This window comes from Mastigoproctus giganteus, chromosome 11 (assembly GCF_048544385.1).
Source record: "Mastigoproctus giganteus isolate SK-2022 chromosome 11, ASM4854438v1, whole genome shotgun sequence".
Lineage (NCBI taxonomy): Eukaryota > Metazoa > Arthropoda > Arachnida > Uropygi > Thelyphonidae > Mastigoproctus > Mastigoproctus giganteus.
The window spans coordinates 110777679-110793778 of NC_143585.1; the positions used below are offsets into that span (position 1 = coordinate 110777679).

Genomic DNA, 16100 nt, shown 5'->3' on the forward strand with positions numbered 1-16100 from the left:
TGGCTTTATCACATCTTGTTCCAGATAGATTTGCAACCATCGCACAAATGCATATATCCTAAGGTTGTGATTCGTAGAACTGCCCTGCGACTTCAGTTCTGAGTTGCAGCCATCTTGGTACTTTGCTTTGCTGCTGTAGTCTGAATCATGATTTCTGTTTAAATTCAATTTACCTTGAATACCACACTAAACTAATACATACCTAAATGCAGTAATATGTGTTATGCTATCAAGTCTTGTTTCTTTTTATAAGTTACATATGTTGCAGTTTTATTGTTTAATAGAGTTGTTTATATTTTTTGTAAATTATTTTGGTTTAAACATATAGTCTTATGATATAATCTTGTTTTTGAAGTACGGTTATCATATTTTATTCCATCCCTTTGAGGCCTTATTGAGGATGTAACTTAATTTTTTCTTAAAAATGTAATGCAGTTCTTTACTGAGAATGAAGAGAAACTACACCGGCTAATTAATTATTAATTTTTTTCTTATAGAGTTATATATATATCTATATAAATAATGGAAAACGAAATCTTGAAACTTGCAGAAGGCGATAATTATGAAGGCTTGAAAGCACTTCTTCTCAAAATGGAGCTAAATCAAGTAAGCTTTTTGTTTAACTGTATAATTTAATGTAAAAGATCAATGAAATGCAGAATACTTAACCTGTCAGTTATTGTACAGAACTTTTTTTCCCACTTCTTATGATAACTGCACATGTGAAAGTCACAAGAACATGTATTTAGTACTATGGTTGATGGCTGAGTAGATAGAAGATACTTCTTGACATTAGACTTAAATTTCTGTAGTTTGTAATTTTTGGGAACTACACGTGAAGGAAGGTTTTTCCAAAGAAAAGAAAGGATAAATAATGAAGAGGTAAAGTTAGTTCTGGAAGTTTGAAATTAGACAATGAGTGGACGTTGAGGCAGAAGTTTGTACAGGTTGGAAGAAGGTGGAATTGCAGATACTCTTTTGGAAGAACAGAGACCATGGAACTATTTATAGAAAAGACGTTTAGCAGCAATCCAATTCCTGTGTGACAGACAGTGCATACATTTTGTAAGAAAAGGGTCTTACTTAACCTGATTGCCCTCTTCTGGTTAGAGGCTAGGAGCTTGAGTGAGACTTTTTAGCCAGGGGCACAGGAATATCAACCCAGATGTGGGGACAATATTCCATTGTATTGTAGAGTCGTGATTTGTAGTTGTTCATTGTTTAGAGGAAAAGTAATGGAGTGAAAAAGAAAGCTCAGTTTTTTGATGGAGAGAGCGACCCACTTTGTGTTATGGCAGTGCCTTCAATTGTTGCGATCTGCGGCTTTGTCATGGAAGAGTATGGCTGGCATCCAAATGTTGAAGTTTGTGAGTTTTTGATTGATGTTTCTTTAGCCATCAGTCAAGATAATAAGGGAGACAATATTTGAAACTCCCAAATAATGGAGGTGATAATAAGCATACCTGAAGGTATCGCAGAGGGTGTTGTATATTAAAGAAGATAAAAATGTGTTTTTAATATAAAAATATATTTTTCATAGTTGTGTCTGTAATAGATTGGAAATAAAGGGGACATCTTATTGCCAATTTTAAGATTATAAGTGGAATTACTATTTCTAAAAGGCCCCGGGTGCCAAGGGATTGTGACTAAGTGAATTCTCTGTGCTATAAGTGCGATTTCTTAAAAGTGATCTATAGTTCTTTTATGTTCCTCTCTCTCTTTTTTTTTTTTTTGTTGTTGTTGGTGCATCGGGTGGCCATAATACACCTCCCAAAGTTTTTGCATTTTACTCTGATCCAAGCCCGAGGCGGGATTCGAACCCACGTCCTTTGGGTTGCCAGGCAGGCACTTTACCCACCTGGATAGCCCGGTCGACGTTCCTCTTGTTAAGCAATATATTTATTTAATAAGAGCTCTTGTAACATAAGTACTTGTAAAGGGCAAGAAAGGAAAGCCACCTTTCTTTTTCTGATAGTTCTATTACTAAACCCTAATACTTTACGCTTGGTCACACCAGGCACTGCCTCTGCCTCCCTGCAGCGGGGCCGGTAACCTGGGTGGTAAAAACAAATTCCCAGGGCCAAAAGAAGCCATCATGGATATAAATAATTATCCATCTTTAGAGCCCTCAAGCTCAAGATCAGAAATTCCTGACAACGACCATGACTCCAATCGTCCGAAGTGACTACGGACGGAAAATCAGAATAAAGAAGTTCCAGCATTTTTTATAATGCACTCATTATCTATGCAACCTGTTGGCAAATTATCGCCTTTTCTAATTCAGAAATGTTTAGAATCAGTTTGTGGATCTCCTAAAATGGTTAAACGTCTCCAATCTGGAAACCTAATTGAAACTTCTAAGGCAACTCATTCAGAGAGGCTGGAATACTGTTAAATTAACATCATTTAACAGTATTCCAGTGTCAGTTTTGCCCCATAACACTCTGAACACCTCAAAAGGCATTATCAGTGAATGGGACTTGCTGTCCGTCTTTGAAGAAGTGATAATACAAGAACTTGGGGAACAAAAAGTGACTCGTGCATGGAAAATAATGACCAAAAAAGATGGTAGCCTACTACCAACCAGCTCCATCATTTTGACATTTAGTACTCCGACTCTTCCATCTTCTGTTAAAGCCAGTTATTTAAACTGCAAAATTCGGCCATACATCCCAAACCCCATTCGCTGCTTTAAATGCCAGAAGTATGGCCATTCTCAGACGGCATGCAGAGTTGATGCTGTGTATCCTATTTGTGGCTCTAAGGAGCATTCCCAAGGAGACTGTACAGCTTCCACTCCTACTTGCCCAAACTGTAAAGGAAGCCACCCTGCATTTTCTAAAGCATGTGACCTTTGGAAAACAGGAAAAAAAAAATCCAGAAATGTAAAGTGGAGCACAAAGTCACATACCCGGAAGCAAGGAAGCAAATACTGTTAACCCTGCCTAGCCAATCATACGCATCTATCACTAAAAACAGCCGGTCAGCTGCAACTCAAACAGATGTACCAAACATTTCCTTTGCTACCTGGGCCAAAAATGTGCTAACATGCAATAAGAAATCTACAGTCAATGAAATCAGCAACATGCCAATCAGTATCCCAACTGATGCTATCTCAACCACACCCGAAACAACAAAATCTGTTAGTGTTGAAAACCAGAAGAAAGTGAAACCACACTATAGCAACATGGAAATGGAGGTTCAGTCAGAAGATGAAGACACAGTCTTCATCTTCTGACAGTCCTGCTCATGGAGGGGTAGCTGTTCTTGTGAAATCTACTATACCGTCAAGACTTCTCCAACTACAAACCTCCTTAGAAGTTGTAGCAGTTCGGATGGCAATATCATTAACCCTTGCATCCATTTATATCTCACTGAATTATCCTTGCTCCCAGACTGAACTTGACAATCTAATCGCACAACTGCTGCCTCCTGTCTGTTTATTCGATGATTTCAACAGCCACCATCTATTGTGTGGATAGGAGAGGCCAATTAATCGAAACATTCCTGGATAACCATAACCTGACTGTGCTAAATTCTGGCTCTCCAACTCATGTCCAACTACCTACAAGTACTACCTCAACATAGACTTATCCATCTGTTCAGCATCTCTGTTTGCAAGCATGGAATGGTTAGTGCTGTGTCCTAGGATCCATTCCACAGTGACCATTTTCCTATTATCAGTTCAATCCAAACACATCCTGTAATGTCCTAAAGGCCGTACTTCTTGGAACTTTCATAAAGCAGACTGGGAAAACTACTCAACTTGTGTCTTACTCGACACTCAGTATGTTCAACAACAACATATTGATGATGTAATTAGCCATGTTACCAGCCAAATTCTATCTGCAGCAGAAATTTCCATCCCAAAATAGGACCAGTGCAAGTGCAAAAATCAGTGGTGGAATGTGGATTGCTCCAAAGCGAAAGTAGGAAAAAACTGTGCTTGGAACCAGTTCCGCAAATGCCCAGCTACTGCCAATCTAATTTTTTACAAAAACTCAGAGCAAAAGCAAGGCAAATTAGGAATAAAGCAAAACGTGACTCCTGGATTAACTTTGCATCAACTATTAACAAAAATACTGACACTCGAATTATATGTAAAAAATACAAGCTCTCAATGGGAAATTTTTACCACAGCAATCTCTGATAATACAATGGAATGGGCACGACCTATCCTCTTCTACTGACATTGCAAATGCTTTAGCAGAATCCTTTTATAACATTTCCGCCTTTTCCTCTTATGTGACCTCCTTTCAACACATTAAAACTGATGAAGAACGTCATAAATTTAATTTTTCAACTAGACTCTCACTTCCCTATAACCAGCCCTTTACTATAGCTGAATTCAAAGAATCCTTGAGTAAATCTCCAAATAGTGCAGCAGGACCAGATGGCATTCACTACTGTATGCTGAAGTATCTATGTGAAGCTGATCTCTACATATTATTACTCTTTTATAACCGGGTCTTCTCAGAAAATACATATCCTCTCTCATGGTGTCATTCCTATATTTGTATATGGCGTATTCCAAAACCAGGTAAAGATCCTTCTCTAGTTGAGAATTACAGACCAATATCGTTGACAAGCTGTTTGGGCAAAATCTTTGAAAGGATGGTGCATAAGAGGCTCACATGGGTTCTAGATTTCCAAAATATTCTTTCTGATCACCAATATGGCTTCCATAAAAATAGATCTACCTTAGATTTACTACTCAAAATTGAATCTAACATATGTAACGCTTTTGTTACGAGGCAACATCCAGTGATGGTGAACCTAGATATTCAGAAAGCATTTGATAAAAGATCTACATCAGTTGGGGCTGAGAGGCTACCTTCCTCAAATCATCCAGAACTTTTTAAGATTACGCACCTTGCAAGTCCGATATCAAAATGTGCTGTCAGCATCTCACATTCAAGAAAAGGGTGTCTCACAGGGTTCCATCCTGAGTGCTACCCTATTTGCAATTCTGGTCAACAACATATTGGAAGAACTTCCAAAAACCATCCAAATATACATGTATGCAGATGATCTCACCATATCCTGCCAGTCACAAAGTATGAATATTGTTGAAAGACAGTTACAAATTGCTCTTGCCGGAATAAAATCATGGACCTTACATAATGAATACTATCTTGCTGAGCAGAAATCCACCACTACTCACTTTTGCAAATTAAGGTCACTGCATCCCGATCCGGAGCTAAAGATCACTAACATTTCAATTCCTCTTGTTCACACTGTCCATGTTCTTGGCCTGGTACTGGATAGGAAACTGAACTTTCAAGCACATGTGGCATATCTTCGCACTATTTGTTTGAAAAAATTGAATATTCTCCAGTGTGTGTCATCCATGTCTTGGGGTGCTGATTGACATACCCTGATCCATCTTTATTGAGCTCTCATCAGGTCCTGCTTAGACTATGGCTCTCCAGTGTATGACTCTGCGAGAAAAACTGCTTTAGAGCGATTGAATACGATCCAGCACAGTCGTTGAGAGTTTCTCTAGGGGCTTTCAGAACCTCCCCAGTTCAGAGTCTTGATATTGAAGCTCATGAGCCTCTTTTACATCTTTGGAGGAAAACATTACTTTTGATGTATGCTGCAAAAATTTATAGTTTTCCCTCCCACCCTAGTTGGAGATGTCTGTACAATACCGAATGGGAGTAATTTTACAACAGTAAGCCAAATGAAAACCAACCTGCTCCACTTAGACTTAAACAACTGACTCAAACATGGAATATAGAAATCAGCAATATATTTTAGAATATGACACCTCCTGATCTGCCTTGGACAAATATTTCTGCAAATTACGACGGCATTTTTCAACAGTGGGGGAAGAACACCTTGTCCCCCTCCAATATCGCACAATTACATGAAACTCACTCTTTTAATTCGGAGGCCTGTAAAATCTATACAGATGGATCAAAAACAGATCCAAGTAGGTGCTGCGGCAGTCTTCCCTTCATTCACCATTTCTGTTTCATTACCATTAGAATGCAATATCTTTACTGTTGAGCTTTACGCTATAAACTTAGCTCTTCATCAGATTACTGAACTTTTAATTATCCCTGCTTTAATATATACACTGACTCACTTAGTGCTGTCACCACTATAACTAGTAATAACTCCTCTCACCCTATAATAAAACAAATATATTCCAAGTTACTTGCTTGCAATGAGTCGAACCAAACTGTGACATTCTGCTGGATCCCAGGACATTCTGGGATAGCTGGCAATGAAAGAGCAGATCTTGCAGCCAAACAACCAGAAACTACTATTTCTCAAACCTTTCAAGTTTCATATACAGATTACAAACACATCATTCATAAAGCATGTTATAATAGCTGGTTACTAATCTGGAAAAGTTATCCAGGAAACAAACTCTACCAAATAAAACCAGAACCAAAGCTGTGGCTCTCCAGCTTCCAAAAAAACAGGCATGATGAAATAATTTTAGTAAGGCTAAGGATTGGGCATACTCACCTGTATCTATTAAAGAATGACAGCGCTCCCCAATACTCATCATGTCATGTACAACTGGTTGTTTGTCATTTATTAGTAGACTGTCCCCAGTTTCTAAATATCTGTTCAAATACCTTTAAATCATTTGCTATACATTCATTATCATTAATGCAGATTCTCGGAGATGATCCTAATAAAACAGAACTTTTTACCTTCTTAAACTATATAGGTATATACAGTGGTGAGCTGTGAATATTTTAACAATGGGCTCGCAATTTTTCCGACTTTCTACCAAGTAAATTTAATCAGTCACAGCAGTGACGTCATCCGCAGATTCCACCAGAAGCACTTCCCACCCTTGCACTACTAGTAGTGTGATTAGAGCGCGTGATGCAATTTTCGTGATTGGTATAATTTCTCAAGTCAGGGGTGAATTCGGGGGTGGGGGGGTGGGGGGGACAGATTGGGCTTATTACCCCCTTAACTATGCTTTTAGTGAATGTGCAAAATGTTCCTAGGTCTATCTAAAAAAAAAAAAGCTTAAAAACCTGGTCGTCATGCCTCCCCCTTACAATGATAACTGGATACAATAGTGTCTGGAGTTCTAACATTTTAGAATTCTTGAATGGTATGACATCACAATCATACTTCCTGCATTTACTACTGCAGTAAGTATGATTGCAGTAATGCAAGTATTTGTCATATGACTGCAACAATACATATATTTGTCAACAATTTATTTTTTTTCGTCTCGCATTTTCGTTACATTCCATTGTTAGGTGCCCCTAACAGCTGCGTATGTTGCTTCAACTACAAAGTTCGGTACTTCTATCGACACTGTTTTCCAGAGATATTTAGATACGTTGCAATGGCAAGTATACATCACTTACTTTAGTTATCATAAATCCATTGTATCTTGTCTTCCAGAAATTATGTAAATTTGTGAATGATCAATAAAATCTCTTATTTTGTAATCAATATATGCAATTCAAAATACCTAAAAGAAACATGAAGGATGTTCCTTCTTCGTAAAAAAAGTTGCGCTTGCTCAGCACACGTGGAACTTTTTTTTTAGTTTTTTTTTTTAACAATTATGGAAAATGGATAAATTTTTTTATGATAAAATTTGAATATTGCGAATAAAAAATAACATGAAATATTTCCCATATCAAAAACAATATAAAAACTATCACAAAACAATATAAAACAAATATTACATAACGAACAAACTTTCTAGAAAAAGTACACAAAAATCACAGATTACATGAAAAAAAAATTATTACACAATATACAAGAAAATTTTATTCTAAAAATTGCCATATGCAATTTGCTTCTTTATTAATATTTGTTGTTGATAATCTGCTTTGCTCAATAGTTGAGCAGTGATTACAGAGGAATGATTTGAACGACTGGATCAAATTGAAACAGTGGTTTTCCATTTAGATGTATGGTCATCATAATCTGCAACTTGTTTAATTTCCATCATTATTCATTACACTGAAAGCTCACTCAGCTTCAGCAGTGCTAATCGCAATGGTTTCAAAGATATTTCTGGCTTTCTTAATTGAAAAGGGAATTTCACTGGATTTTAAAGATAAACTGTGACAAAATCTCTAAAATCATTAATTTTTATTTCATATTTTATCAGAAAACAAATTTGTTATTCGGTTTTCACCGTCTTGCCACCGAGATGAAAGTTCTTTCATATTCCATGATTTCCGGTAGCATATGTTTAAAATTTCTTTCAGTGGTATCATTATTTTCTTTATTTAATTTAAAATCACTCTGTTGCATTAATAACTTATCCTTTGAAGATAAAACAATGCATTTAATAACTTGTCACGAGGTAATATTAAATGTGTTCTTACTTTCGAATTTGATTCCTTCAAATTCTTTCCACTTCAACATGCTCTCAATTTTAGCTTAATAATTTCCTTCAGAATTTTTCAAATTAGCAATAGCATTTATAGTTCGAATAATTAATTTATCTGCTTTTACCATAGTGATTCTGTAAAGCTTCTGAAAGGTAAGAGAGCTCCTGCAAGATGTTGATCACTAGTGCTAAATGGATACAAAATTCCATATTAAAACAGGTGCGGCAGTGCGTAGCACACACGCTTCTTGATTAGACTGGGGTTCGAGCCCGTTACCACCAAATACGGAGGATGCGGAAAGGTCAGGGAATGACCACAGCATATCCCTGGAGCAATATGGCCTTAGTTGCTAATGCTCCTAAAAACCAAATAACAAACAACAAACAAACCATATTAAAAGTCGATTTAATAATCCAGAATATTTAACTTCTGATTCAAAATGTTTGCACAAAGCGGGATAATTCCTTCAACTCGCAATTGCGGTCCGCAAGCTACATCATGGCCCGAACACACGACCGATCTTTTTAGTTTCCACATCAAGTTCTGTAGCGATCATCTTAGTTCGTGCTGGTATTTTGGCAAGTGGTGATATGCATATAGTTTTTTTTTTTTTTTTTTTTTAATTATTGCCTGTATACCATTAAGTTTAGAACATTTTCTACACAGTGAACGCCTCGACGAAGTTTCAAAATCTGCCAACATTTCATTCTTCATAAAGTTTATATAATATCTTAGTTGCTCCAATTCCCCCCCCACCACGTTGCTGCTTTCACTAGTTCTTTGAATACTGTGAAAAATGTCAGAATCACTCAAATATTCAGCTACTGTGACCATGTAAACATAGATGGAGAAATTTACTGGAAGGTGTGAATCACTCACTTCTCTGAAAAACATATGCCCGTTTGTCAGAGTAAAGGGGAACCACAACACAGGTTGACCAGAGACTATAATCCGTGTTGAGAATCTTCTTAATCCTCTGACTGGCTATGGAAAGCATATTGACTAGTGCGACTTCTCGGTATGTGACTGCATAGTTTTTACGGACACCACTAACATTATGAAACGGTAATCCCTTTCACCCTTAATTTGCACTTTCTAATTACCTAAATTACTTAAAGGCCAGGGGTGAGAACAATGCATACAAAGTTCTCTCTCTCCGTAATCTGTTCGTTACATGGAAATTTTCTTCGTTCAACGGAAACCACTTTAAATGTAATTACCAAGAGGAATTCAAAAAAATTCGCTATAAAGAAGTTAGTTAAACAGAGGTCTGACTGTAATTAAATCAAAAATGAAGCAATTTTAAAATACATAGCTGATTGATTGTGCCATTAAAATGCTGGGGATGGGGCCCTGCTCGCTCCACCTTAGTTTCGGCTCTGGATACTCAATAATTGCATTCAGGATTTCATTTGTAAAATAAATTATTGTTTCAACAATGGGCTCACAAATTTTCAAAAAAAAAATAACAATGGGCTCTCGCAAATCCTCTATAGCTCACCACTGGGTATATATCATAAAATATAACACCTATTTCAATAAATTTAGTATTTCGTGCTAACCATTTGAAAGACACAATATGGCCCTGGCAGCCTATGTGTTGTAAAACTCCATCACAACAACAGCAACCATTTCTAAGTGCATGTGTGATCTTCAGAAAACGCTGTCTTCTGAAGGGTTAATATACAAGAGATAAAGAGTAGGAGAAAGAAGTGAACCTTTGGAAATACCAACAGGTGTTGAAAAGTTAGACGACAGAGAGCATCTGCAATTGCCTGCAGTGAGTGGTTAGGAAGCTTTCTATCCATTTTCAGAAAGCAGAAGACAAACCAAAATTTTTCATTGAATTTTTCCAAAGATGAGCAGCGTAAGCCAGTATATCACCAATTGATCGACACTGACAAAATCCGTATTAGCAACCATTGATCAGATGAAAGGCTTTGCATAGCTGCCATCTCTGGATTTACAACAGAGAATGTCATATGCACTTGATTTGGCACCTTTGTATTAGTGTTTTAGTGTTGTAATATAGTTTTTACCCCAGTTTTTTCCTTTTTGCAAAAAACTTCTTTTCCATCTTTCTTGTTTCACAAAAAATAAATCTATCGTAAAATCAGAACTTTTAAAACATTCTTGTGAATTTTTTCTTATTTTCATAAAAAAATATGGCCATGATTAAAGCTTTAACTTATATTTTAAAATTATAATGGATATATTACATTACTTTAGAAAAAATATGCAGACACACATCAGTAGTATGTAGTTTTTACATACACAGTTGTTTGGTCATTATGATCCCCACACTCCCCACTTTCCACTGACAAACAGACTTCAGTCTCTTTGTCAGTGGAAAGTTCAGTTTCCAATGTGTTGGTCTGGTCCTCACCTGGTGCACTAGTTTATTCCATTGGGTCCAAGCGAGGACTCCGCACCAGATATTCCAAATTTTATACATTTATATCCATTCTCAAACATCACTGTTGTTATGATATGATGCACCATGCAAGGTGAGGCTGCTTATTGTAGTTTATGATGTTTAGCTATTATGTTGTTACCCTCTCATGGAAACTGAGAAGTAATAGTAATTGTATTTGCCGTATAGTGCAAGGAAGCCACAGACTTTTGCTGCACTGGCAAAAAAAAAAAACAAAAAAAACCCCAACCCAATCAAGTAGATAGGAAACCACAAATTATATGCTTCCCTCCTCACACAGTTTTAATTCAACCCCCACCAAGTGTTTAATTTATTTGTGAGTTGTTATTCTCAAAGTGTAAAACCTTACATTTAGCAATATTAAAACATAGCTGCCACTTTTTTGATCATTTGTGGAGCCTGTTTAAGTCATCCTAAAGGAGTGCTGCTTGGTATTTATCATTAACTACTCTACCATTCTTTATGTTTCTGCAAATTTTGACCTCAAGCCTTCTATCCCATTGCCTATGTTTATGAAAATCAGAAAAAACAATGGTCCAAAGTTTAACGATCCTTGGGAGGAACCCACTTCTGACTTTATACCGATCTGAAGAATATCCATTAATCATAACCCTCTGCCTTTTGCCTTGCAGCCACTCTGCAATCCAACTTAGAATTTTTCTAGTAATTCCAACATGTTCCAACTTATACAATAACCACTCATGAGGAACTGAGTCAAATGCCTTCCTTAAATCCAAATAAACTATGTTGAACTTGTTCAAGCTGGATAAACTATGTTGAACTTGTTCAACATAGTTTATCCAGCTCGTAACTGTCAAAATAGGCTTACTAAGTTAAATATGATTTTCGTTTAACAAGATCATGTTGTGTGTTACTTAGAATGCCACATCTATCTAAATGTTCCTGGATTGCATTCTTAATCACTGCTTATAAGAATTTTCCTACCACTGAAGTCAGACTAACTGGTCTGTAGTTACCAACTTCACTCTTAGAACTGCCCTTATGTATTGGTGATACGTTAGCACTTCTCCAATCCAAAGGAATCTCCCCCGAGTCCAAAGATGCCTGCATAATTAACCTCTGTGGTTCAATACACTCCCTTGTGCTCTCCCTCAAAACTACAGGGTATATGCCATCAACTCTGGGAACCTTACTTGCCTTTATGTGCAAAGGTTTTTCTAATAAACAGTCATCTGTAATTACAACATCACTAATACCTCACTCACACAGCCTTTTTTCAACATGATGAGTCTTTCGATAGTAAAGACAGATGTAAAGTACCTGTTCAGTTCATCCACAACGTCAGCTAGGTTGTCTAAGACTTTCCCACTCTTAGTGCACACGTGTTCAACTGTTCAACACCTGCTGTGGTACCGTTACAGATCGACTTTTACATGTTTATGCCTCAGTACTTTTCATTGCTCTGTAAATGTCCCATGCAGTTGTTTTCTGCTCTATTTGACCATCCAGCTCCACAGCCATCCGTTTGAGCAACCCCCCCCCCTGCAATATTTTCTTAAAGGTATGTATGCTTTCATGTCTTCTGTGATTTTTGCTTTAAAAGTATTCCATAAAAGTACCCTCTAGAAGTAAAAACCCATGCCTTTACCTTTAACTACTGCAACATCATTCTTAATCTTCCAACTGATGATTGCATGATCACTTTCTGACAATGGTTCCTGTACTTTAAGTTCTGTGATGTCATCTGAATTGTTAGTAATGATGAGGTCAAGAATAATCTCATTCCTAATACTTCCTCTGATATGCTAGCACAAATAATTATCTAGTTAGAAAAGTTTTTCTCCATCATGAGTTTCCCTCCCACTTATTCCAATCAACCTGGGGCAGATTAAAGTCATTTATAATAAGACATTTGTACTTGCTTGCCCATTCCATCTGCATGTAAAGACTCTCATCATATTCTTCACAATCTTAGATTGTGAAGAATATGATGGTCTGTAGATTACTCCCACTCTCTTGTTCCTTTGCTTTCGAACTAACTCACAACACTCAGATTTTATGCTGGTAGATGTAACTTCAAACTCAGCTAAAGCTCTTTTCATGTTCAGGCTGCCTTTGATAAGAAGCATGACCCTCTCCAATTTCCAGTTACACTGTGTTTCTGTTAGCCCTAGTATATGAGCTTTAGTTGTCCTAACCAGGAGTTCAAATTTAGTCATTTTATTGACAACAATCTTGACATAGCACATTTGCTGCCGCCAACAACTTCAAGGTCATGAGTACCTTGTTTCCAAGAAAGAATGTTCATAAAGGTACATGGAAAATTCCCTGGTACAAATCAAGCTAATCAGATTGATCATGTACTGGTCTCTAAGAGGTGGGCTACTGCAATTGAAAATGTCCTTTCTTTTTTTGGGGGGGGGGGGGGGAACTCCGATTCCAATCATTTTCTAGTGGGAGCCAGACTGAAGTATAAAATAGCTCTAGTAGCAAGAAGAAAGGCTGAGAAAACTAAGTGGTGGAATGTAGAGAAATTGAAAGATAGACTTGTTGAAACAAAGTACCAGGAAGAGTTGGCCCGAAAACTGTAGGAACAGAAAAAAGTGACAAGATTGAAGATGAACGGACTTGTATAAAGGCTGCAATTTTGGATGCAGCACACGTAACCTTGGATGAGACCTCAAGACCGAGAAATGAGGAATGGTATGATGATGAGTGTCGAGTAGCAGTAGAATTGAAGAGACAAGCCAGAGTGAAATGTTTACAGCAGAATGGCAGAGCGAATAGTGAACACTACAAGGAAAAACAGATTTCCACAGCTAAGTTGTGTAGAAAGAAAAAGAGAGAAGCTTTGAGAAGGAAGGTCGATGAAATTGTGGAACATTACAACAAGAAGGAAAGTAGAAAGTTTCATAAGAAAATTAAAGAAAGTACACAGGAATTCCGATCAAAAGTTACTGCATGCAGGGATAGTGAAGGCAACTTGCTGACTGAGAGAAAGGAGGTTCTGAAGCAGTGGAAAAAGTATTTTGAGAGCATTTGACAGGAGGTAAGACTGAAACAAAACAGCTATTGTACTATACAGTAGAACCATGCATTGAAGACCCTAGTTTCAAAGAAATTCAAAAAGTTAAATGCTTAAAAAACTTTAAAGCACCAGGAGCTGATGGAATAACTGCAGAGTTGCTCACAAATGGTGGAGTGACACTATGGAGAAGAATACATAATTTGATACTATTAATATGGTCTGAGGTAAAAATCCCTGAAGAATGGACACTTGGAATCATACAGCCAATTCACAAGATGAGTTATAAACTGCTTTGCTCTAACTATAGAGGTATTACATTGCCGAGCGTTACTTACAAGGTTTTGTCGGGAGTTATAACAGATTGGCAGCATATTCAGAGAAAATCAGTGCGGTTTCAGACCCAGTCGGTCAACAACTGACCAGATTTTCATTTTGAGGCAGATACAGGAAAAAGCATTTGAGTATAATATACACTTATTTAACCTATATGTAGATTTCAAACAAGCTTTTGATTTACTCAACAGAGAGGAAATGATAAATGATCTCCTCTTGGGCATACCTGCAAAGATTGTTAGGCTCATAAAAGCAACCCTGGCTGGCTCTAAAAGCACTGGTGAGAATTGACGACTCCCTTTGACGTTAACATTAGACAGGGTGATGCCCTCTCTAGTATGTTATTTAACTTGCTTTTAGAGGCAGCTGTCAGGAAATTAGAAGTGACTGCACACATAGGCACAAAGACAGTGCAGGTCTGTGCATATGCTGATGTTGCTATTATCAGTAGAACTAAAGGAGCACTGGGGGAAACAGCGGCCAGGCTGGATAGTGAAGCACAAAGAAGAGGACTTAGGATAAATGAAGCGAAGGCAGAATATATGGAAGTATGGAGAATGGCAGATAACACGGAAAATTTAAGAACCAACAGCTTCTCTTTTGAGCATGTTCAAAATTTTGCCTACCTAGGTTTGCAGATAAACCAGTCCAACTCTATTACTAATGAAATTAAATCCTGTGTCCTGAGTGGTAACAGATGCTTCTATGCACATGAAAAACTAATGAAGTCGAGAGTATTGAACAGACATTTAAAATTAAGGATATACAAAAGTCTCATTAGACCAGTTGTAACATATGGTTATGAAGCTTGGACATTAATGAGTAAAGTTGAGCAGTTGTTGAGAGTGTTTGAGCATAGAATTTTGTGAAAAGTCTTTGGGCCTGTTCAATATGTTGATGGATCCTGAAGGATCAGAATGAAACATGAACTTGACAATCTTATTCAGGGTGCGGACATCGTCAGATTTGTGAAGAGCCAGAGACTTGCCTGGTTGGGACGTAATGAGAATGGATGACAGCAGAACAACTAAGAGGATAATGGAATGGAAACCTATTGGTAGGAGGGCAAGAGAAAGACCGCAGAAAAGATAGATGGATGACGTAGAAGAAGAAGAAGACCATGAGAATAAGAAGTTGGAGAAGTTTGACTTCTGGAAGGGCTTAATGGTTGAGAAGGCTAAGACCCACCCTAGGTTATAATGCCAGAAGAAGATGACTCTTGACATTACTGTAGACACATTGAGACTAATTCATCTTCTGTAGTCTACTACTCTGATACACACCTAGAAGTTATTTAGGTTTGTATCCCAAGTAAATAATACAATTGTAAATAATACAATTATTTGTTTGTATTCTATATCTTCCCTCTCATTTGAAACATTGCTACCCTCAGAACATCTTATCAGCATTGGCTGTTGTGTCAACAAACAAGAATTTGAGGTGAATGTAAGCATTACTTTGACCCATATCATCAGATAAATGCTGATCTAAATTATCCTTTTGCTCCCTTCCTAACCAGCAGTTTTCCTGAAGCCCTAGGGTAATCATTACTGATATTGACAAAAATCCTTTGTCTGAAAACCATCTTTGTTCAAACAAATACTATCTCTACAAAATAATTCCCACTATCTACAAATGTAGGCTATGCTAAAAAAAATTCCCCATCCCTCCCCAGACCCTTGCAGATTCCCTCAATTCCCGATTTAATTCACAAGTCATTCATTTTAAAATGTGCCAAAACATACAAACACCCAAAGCACATCCCCGGTAAATCAGACTGCCTGGTGGTTAAGGGGGGGGGGGGCAGAATGAGGATCGTCTTTGAAGGAGTAGTCGTTTTTTTAAACTTTGTGAATCACTGAAAAAAAAGCATAGTATCTATTCTGGAAGCTGTTTTTTACATTCTGTGGATTTTTTTGTTACACTTTTCCCTAATTAGAAACAAAATTCAATGCAAATTTATTGATTAGTAAAATCACTTATTTTAAAAGCACCAAATTCAGATTGT

General features: G+C 37.2%; 1 protein-coding gene across 1 annotated transcript in view; it reads left to right on the forward strand.

Annotated features, from left to right (window-relative positions):
- Positions 1-522: 522 nt before the first annotated feature.
- Positions 523-16100, forward strand: part of LOC150078350 (uncharacterized) — a 59531-nt gene continuing 43953 nt past the window's right edge. Inside the window, exon 1 of the mRNA XM_090384539.1 lies at positions 523-606. Within this exon, the coding sequence (XP_090240665.1) occupies positions 523-606 (84 nt within the window). The remainder of the gene's footprint in view (positions 607-16100) is intronic.